Genomic DNA, 7600 nt, shown 5'->3' with positions numbered 1-7600 from the left:
AAAAGATTCTAGCATTTGAGCATTTTAAAATAAAAACTATAAAATAATTTTATTCAAAAAAAATAAAAACTATAACCTAGTGGTCAGCATATGCTACAATATTGTTTACTTATAAACAAGTTGATGCTAATTTGTGTTATGCTACATTCAAATTGTTAATGTAATTTTAGAGCACTAAAAAGACTTCAAAGCTCTTTTTTTTTTGCTTTCTGGATCACACCTGGTGATGCATAGGGGTTACTCCTGGCTCTGCACTCAGGAATTACTCCTGGTGGTGCTCAAGGGACCATATGGGATGCTGGGAATCGAACCCGGGTTGGCTGCGTTCAAGGCAAATGTCCTGTTGTGCTATTGCTCCAGCCCTCAAGGCTCTTTTGAGAGGGATGCCCATTAAGTTATATTCCCAGTCTTAGGTATAATAGTTAAATTATTTCGAGATTTTTAGGATGTTGACACGTTCCCCGCCTAACATACACATTTTCTAAGTTTTCAAGACCTCATCTCACAGACATTTGTAATTTATTTACTGAGTTCTGTCTTTCCTAAGAGCCCAGATGTACCTTAGCTCACAGGATCAATGGCAATTAACAGTATGTCTAACTTGGCGGCACCTCATTTTCCTTGATAACCTAAGAATCTTAATCAACCACACCTCAACAAATAACCACTCCCTCCTGTTACAAGTCCTATTTCATGACTCATAATAAGTTTGCATTTATTGAACCTTGTTCTAGTAAGCGTTTTATATTCATTGTGCCCTTTCATTCTCATCTATGCATTAGATATTTATTATTCCCATTTTACTTATTTTTTTGGCTTATGGATTCCACTTGGCAGTGCTCAGGTATTACTCCTTCAGTGCTCGAGGGGTCATACAGGGTGGCAAGGATCAAACCCTGATCAGCTGCATGCAAGGCAAGCACTCTACTCACCACACTATTTCTTCACCCTGGTATTTATTTTTGGATTTTGGGCCACACCCAGATGTACTCAGGGCTTATTCCTGAGCATGCACTCAGGGATCACTCCTGGTGAGCTCAGGGGACCATAAGGGGTACCAGGGATTGAACCTGGGTCAGCTTCGTGCAGGACAAGCACTGTACCCCTGTACTCTCTCCAGTCCTCCAGCCCTGGAACAACTATTCCCATTTAATAGATGGTGAAAACTGACTGGGAATGCTCATACTTTATACTTCTACTAAGTGTCAAATTCCAATTTACTGGCCAAATTTCCAATTTTACATGCACAAAAAGGTTAAAAAATGATAAAATACTATCGAATGCTTTCCTTTTTTTTTTCTGATTGGGAGGGGGTGTTGTTTGCTTTGCATTTGCCTCCCAAAGGTGCTTAGAGTTAATAAGGCTACACCTCATGGTGCTAGAGAAGGTAGGCAGTCCCAGGAATCAAATCGAGCCCTCTTTGCTATTGCCCATCTCCTTACTATCATCAAGAATATAAGATAAAAACGTATGGTTCAGTTGAAGTAACCTCAGCAATAGGCCATGGGGAGGCCAAGATAACTGGATCAAAGCAGGAAGAAAAACTTGAATTTAGGGGGTAAAAAAAACTTTATTTGGATAAATTAGAAAATATAAATAAATGAAAATAAAAATCACCATTTAACTCACCACCAAGAGATAAACCTCTATTAATACCTTGTGGTAGATTTTTTCTATTCATTTTTCTATAATTTTATATTAAACATAAAATTATTGACTATACAGTACTTTTTCTTTTATGTATCCCTAAGGAATTGAGAGGAATTATTTATTTAGATTTTCAACTATGTATCTTTGGCTACAGTGTCCTAAATTGGTGATCTTAAACCACCAGTATACAGATGTGTTGCCAGTCTGCAGGTATAGAAAGGTTGAAAAACACTAAGCTACCACCTTGGTTAGAACTGCCAGTCTTCTGACCAATATGCAGGACAGGTGCCAGTCAGTCTATTGACCAGTATACAGAACAGTGCCAGTCAGCAGTTGGCCTGCTCAACTGCATTGGTAGAGGTTAAACTAGGGAAATATTACTGTAAATTGAATTCCAAACCATAAAAAAGAACATAGCTGAGGTACAAACAACAATCAGCTACCATTTATTCTTATTTTAAATATTTTCTACTTTCCATACATAATATTCATAAAGCCCCAGAAATCATGACAAATGTATTTATTCTTACATTTTAGATCGCTAATTTGCTGAGTAGAAAGTTTTCTACCCTTAAAAAAAAGGCTTAATATTAAAGACTGACATCCTAATTAGTGTAATTCAGATTTATAGAACTGTTTTCCTATAATGCTCATCAACTGCTAAAAGACTAAAAGACAGGGCTCATATTTGTTCCTTTTCATATTTAAAGATACAATTTTGCTTCCCTCTCATTTCACAATACTTTTTTGGTGCTACAATATAATCTACTAAGAACCTCAAAATAGAAATTTATTTAAACTTCATTTTCTATTAGGGTTTCACTTTCTTCTGAACTTCTTTGCAAGGGTAAACAGCATACAGACACACAATACAATATTCTGCACTAACACTTGAACACTGAATGACTCCCATGAATTTAATTATTTACTACTTATCAAACACTGTTTGGGTATGTTATGTGCTGCCTACATATCAGGACACCCTTTTCAGTAACGATGGTTCACAGAATCCTGGATAACTTTAAGAACAGAGTTAAGATTATATTAAAGTTCTCATTCATTAATTCTCAGCAGAACACCTTTGGGGACTATCACACCCAGTTCTCAGAAGAACATTATGAAATAGTTATCTAGGGTATGATAAACTCCCTAAATCCACTGCACTATCTCAAACCTCTCTCATAATTGCAGTATTTATGAAAACTAGGATTATCAAAGAGGAATAAGCCTATTATGTTTTTTACCCACAATTCCAAAGATGTTTGCCGTGAAAGTTCTTCAGTTCTATGAACTCCTAGCATCTTGTGATAGACAACATGGCATCTTGACATTTCATCAGAAATTTAGACAAATAGCAACAATATATATACTTCACATCTACTAGGGGAAAGGTGATAAACATTCCAAGACATCATTAACATGTGTTTTAGAGAGCAAACATGCAAGATGAACAAAAGGCTGTAACACTGACTAATACTGGAGAAACATGTGGAAGTAATGCGAATTGTTTAGTATGAATAGCAGTGAGAAAAGAATTCTCTTGGTTGTAAGAGAATCCTTTAAAACACTGAGTTACTTTCATACTAGATGATATTCAAGTGAGAGTAAAGTGCCTCAAGCAAAATTTAACAACTCCTGTAAGGCTTCCTGCTGCTCATCAGTGAGTTGTGATATACACTCCAACCATAATTCTTCAGAAGTCTGTACCTCACGCACAACATTGGCTAGGCGCTTGGCACAAGGATCTTCATAGTTAATAGTCTCATTGATTTTTCCTTCTGCAATTATACAAATTATTTTGGGAAGATTAGAATTATTTGGACCAAGTACAACTGGATGGTTACTTTCAATTAAGTCACAAAGAAAACTCAAAGTTTGAATAGCTTCTTCTTTATCCTCATGAAGTGGAAGCCATGATAACCAGTGTGGAAGAACTTCATCTACATTTACACAGTTAGGCTTAAATCTCAAGATCTTCCCTACTGCTGAGATACAGTTCTCTATAGCAATGACATTTTTTTTTGTTTTAGAATTTGCACACTTAATAACTTTGACCAGCAGTGGAATAGCTTCTGAACATAAAGAACGATAATCATCTCCACCAAACTGTGCCATAACACCTAGGCCATATGCAGCAGCTTGTCTGACTTCAGGGTTGTTATCTCGCGTATTTAGCAGCATTGGCCACCGAAAATATTCTACATACTTAAATGAGGTTGGACTGCAGTGCTCTATGATATCATCAAATATGCACAATCCCCACTGTCTGTCTGGCCATGGTCTACTAGAACAAATTAGATTAACAATTAGTGGAAGCAACTGTTCAAACCATGGTAAAATTTTTTCTTTATAAGTACTAAATAATGAGTGCAAAATATCTGATACTTTGGTCAGAATATATACATCACATTCATCCTCATCTTGTAGAGACATCTCAACCTGTTGGTCATAGTTTTCTTCCTGTCTTTTAACTTGTCTCAATTCTTGGTTTTTAAAGTGCCCTTCAAGTTTTGCCTTCAATATTACTCCCAGTTCTTCCAAGTGTTCATCACTGAGGCATCCATCTCCCATTACTTCAATAGATTTGGCAAAAGAACTCATTATTTCTGAAAGAACATCTGTATCAGGTTCAGTTCCAATAGCCTTGATTAAGGGATCACATACAAATTGCCATATCTGTGCAAGATACTCTGGTCCACGAATTTTTGCACATTCCAGGAGAAAAGGCAGGGACTCTGCTGCTGCCACTCGAATATTGTCATGGAAATAAAATTTGAGTAAAGGAACCATTAGCTTCACAACTTGTTCTGTATAGTCCACAAATCCTTCCTTTAACTCCTTAGCATAATAAACCAACATCTGACAAGCAGTTGCTTTTGCTTCAAGTCCTGAAGTTTTAATTCCAAAACTTTGCTGGTCTCCAAGATTTACAAATTGCCAGCCATCATCATCATTCATATTCTCCACATCTTGTGTATCTAAAAGAGCAACATCAGGTTTAGCTGAAGCAGTCTTAATAAGGGGCTCAATAACCAGAGGAAGGTATTGCTGAAAATCATTTCCAAGAATTTTACACATTCTAGCCCATGCAGAAACTATGTAAGAGGTCTGTGGGTCATCCTCTTCCATATTATTTAAGTCTGATTGAGTGTTCAACAAAAGCTGCATCACATTTGATGCATCTTGCATAAATTTTTCCTTTCCAACAGCAAGTCCAACATGACTAATGCATTCAATAGTTTTTCCTTTCAGAAGCTTGAGTTCTTTCTCAACGGCAAGCTCAGCAATATGTTTCAACGAGGGCATAAACATATCATAATATGGAACAAATTTTTCTGCTGTATTATCTGCAATTGAGGCAATGGTTGTCACAAGCTGTTCCAAGGTCAATTTAGATCCATTCCGAATTAACTCTTGAAGCTTAATCACCAAGAGGGAATGTACATTTTTCACCATGCCATCCAAATATAAAATTAGTAATGATTTGGGGCAGTCTTCAATAAAAATAATAAGCGCAGAAGCAGCATGTGATTGCACGCGCTGATTACCTTGATTTTCCATAGTATGCAACAGAGCTGCAATCACTGTTTCATGAAACTTCTTTTGGAAGTTAGGTGAAAAATCTGTGGCCATCTGTCCAAGGGTAGTGCAGGCTGCAGCCCTCACCCTTGGATGAGGATCCTGAAGAAAAAGCAGAACAGAGTTAACAGTTTCATCTAGAATTGGTTCCATTTGCTGATGACACCCTTCTCCAATGGCTGACAAGGCCATTAATCCAGCATGTCGGCATCTCCAGTCATGGCTCTGAAGCAACTGCATGATATGCTCTTTAGTAATTGGTAAAATAAGTTTCCCACCAAGCCCACAAGCTAGTCTGTCCAAAGCACTCTCAGCAGCAATTGCATTGCTGTCAAAATCATCCTCTTCCAACTCATCAGCATTTACCCAGTCCTCATCATCTTGCAGATCAACCATCATTGCTAATATATGAGGAATAGCCTGTGCAATAATATGTGTGTGTTTTTTCAACATTGGGGTGGCAGTTTCAGACAAAGTCACTATTACTTCAAGAGCCAGTTGGCGTTGCAGATTACTGAGCCTGGCATCGCCGCATAACCTTAGACTGAGTTGCAGAGTATCTTCTAAATGAGGACCCAAATATTTAGGTACAGTATCGGCAATCTCAACAAGGGATTCTAACACCGAATCGTCATCCTGGTAGCAAGAGTCATCCACAGCCTGCAAGATTCCAGGAAGCAAGTCCGCAAAATCTTTGAAAAGCGCAATGTTATTCTCATTAGCAAGTATAAAAGCAGCTGCAGCTCTAGCTGATAAGGTCCTGATTGCTGGATGGTCTTGATCTTGAATACACTGGTCCAATAAGCGCTTGATGATATCCAAATCGTGCCGCTCTTGATTGCCAAAAATCCCAGGAAAGTGCCAGAAAACGTGAAGCGCCACTTCCCACAGAACCACATTTTTAGAATAGACAGCATCGATAAGGAACTTCAGGCCTTCAGGCCAGTGGTTAGTTCCATCCTCATCTATCAAATTCCTGGCGAGCACCGCATAAATATCACACAGCTTTTTCCTCATGCTAGCATGTGTTTCTAATTTGACAGCCAGGATCAGTTCAATCTTGACATCCCTCTGGACCTCAGGAGGCAGATTGGGATAGACTTCCTCAAACCCAGAAGACAAAAGCCGTCGGAGCAGTGCGGCAGCCATTTGTCTCACCTCATAACCTGCTCTTCTATTTCGGACGACATCTAAGAGGAATGTAGTCTTGCACAGACCTGGGATATTCTCATAGATTTCCTCCGCTTGTCTCCGCACCATACAGCTGGGATTGATCAGGTTCTGAAGAAGCTGGTAAAATTCTTGCTTTCCTGACACCGTTGCCGGTAGCCCTGCAGACCCGGTGGCCGCCATGGTGTTCTGTCAAAGCAACCGCGACTCGTGAGGAGGGAGGGGGGTCTGCGGCTCAAAGCAGTGACGTAAGAGAGGCGCCTGCGGAGATGGGCGGGGCCGCCCCCCGGCGCCCGGGCTGCCTTTTGGGAGGCTGGAGCCTGGGAGCCTGATTCCGGCTTCCAATCAGAAGAAAATGCATCTGCAGAGGGGAGGGGAGAAAATACGACCAGGATCGTATTAGAATAAGAGGTGAAGTGATTTTCCTCCTTTATGACAAAACTATTTCTATTGACACCCTGGTAATTTTCAAACCCTACACTTACGAAAGCCTGTTGAGAGGAGCTAATCACAAAGACCACATATTGATGAAGTAATTCCATTATATTCCAAAATAATTCCATAAAGACGCTTTAAGCAGGTAAATCTATACAGAAGATTAGTGGCTGCCATGGGGCGGGGAGCGGAGTGTAGGAGGGAGGGAAAAATGAAGAACTCTGCCAGGGCGGTTCTTTTTTAGGCGATGAAAATATTTTAAAATCTATTGTTGTGATGGTTGTGAAACTCCGTGATTTCACTAAGAACCACTGAACTGAAAATTTTAGACTGGAGAATAGTATGGCATACAATTAATACCTCAAGAAAGCTATTTATCAAATAATAAGGGCAATTAAAGAATAAAGACTTATTACCATTCCACTAAAACACCCAATGCAGCAGAGCAATTGTTCTTAAATTCTTGGTGCATCAGAATCATCTGGCCCTAAACGAAAAAAAAAGTTAAAATTTCAAGACCATCAATATATATTTTTAAGGTTCAAGGATACAAGATTATTTTGAAAAAGACCAGGATTTGTATTTTCTTTATTACTACCCTTTTCATCATACTTCATCAGCTGTCTTTCCCACTCTAACCACATGCCACCGAGTTCAGGACTTACTCCTGTCTGTGCACAGGGATAACTCCTGGTGGTGCTTAGGGGATGCTGTACCCTGCTGGGGATAGAGCTGGGGGTCTACCACTTACAAGGCAAGCACCGTA

The 7600-nt window shown here is 39.1% G+C and overlaps 1 protein-coding gene across 4 annotated transcripts; it reads right to left on the bottom strand.

The window, feature by feature from the left end:
* Window positions 1-2073: 2073 nt before the first annotated feature.
* RANBP6 (RAN binding protein 6) lies at window positions 2074-6591 on the bottom strand. 4 transcript variants are annotated; one of them, XR_008631271.1, is made up of 3 exons: window positions 6447-6591; window positions 5199-5331; window positions 4493-4628 (listed from the first exon to the last, which is right to left on the bottom strand). XR_008631271.1 is itself a non-coding variant. In XM_055146032.1 (2 exons), the coding sequence occupies exons 1-2, from the start codon at window positions 6580-6582 to the stop codon at window positions 3265-3267; spliced, it is 2748 nt and encodes a 915-aa protein (XP_055002007.1). In that variant the 5' UTR covers window positions 6583-6591; the 3' UTR covers window positions 2074-3264. The 4 variants fall into 4 exon arrangements, 3 of the variants coding, with proteins under 3 accessions (XP_055002007.1, XP_004600204.1, XP_004600203.1); XM_055146032.1 differs by having other exon boundaries at window positions 2074-4628; window positions 5199-6591; XM_004600147.2 differs by having other exon boundaries at window positions 2074-5331; window positions 6388-6591.
* Between the last annotated feature and the right edge of the window lie 1009 nt (window positions 6592-7600).

The sequence above is a fragment of the Sorex araneus genome, chromosome 1 (genome assembly GCF_027595985.1).
Source record: "Sorex araneus isolate mSorAra2 chromosome 1, mSorAra2.pri, whole genome shotgun sequence".
Lineage (NCBI taxonomy): Eukaryota > Metazoa > Chordata > Mammalia > Eulipotyphla > Soricidae > Sorex > Sorex araneus.
The sequence above is the reverse complement of the archived record's forward strand: the minus strand, read 5'-3'. Positions and strand labels throughout refer to the sequence as shown.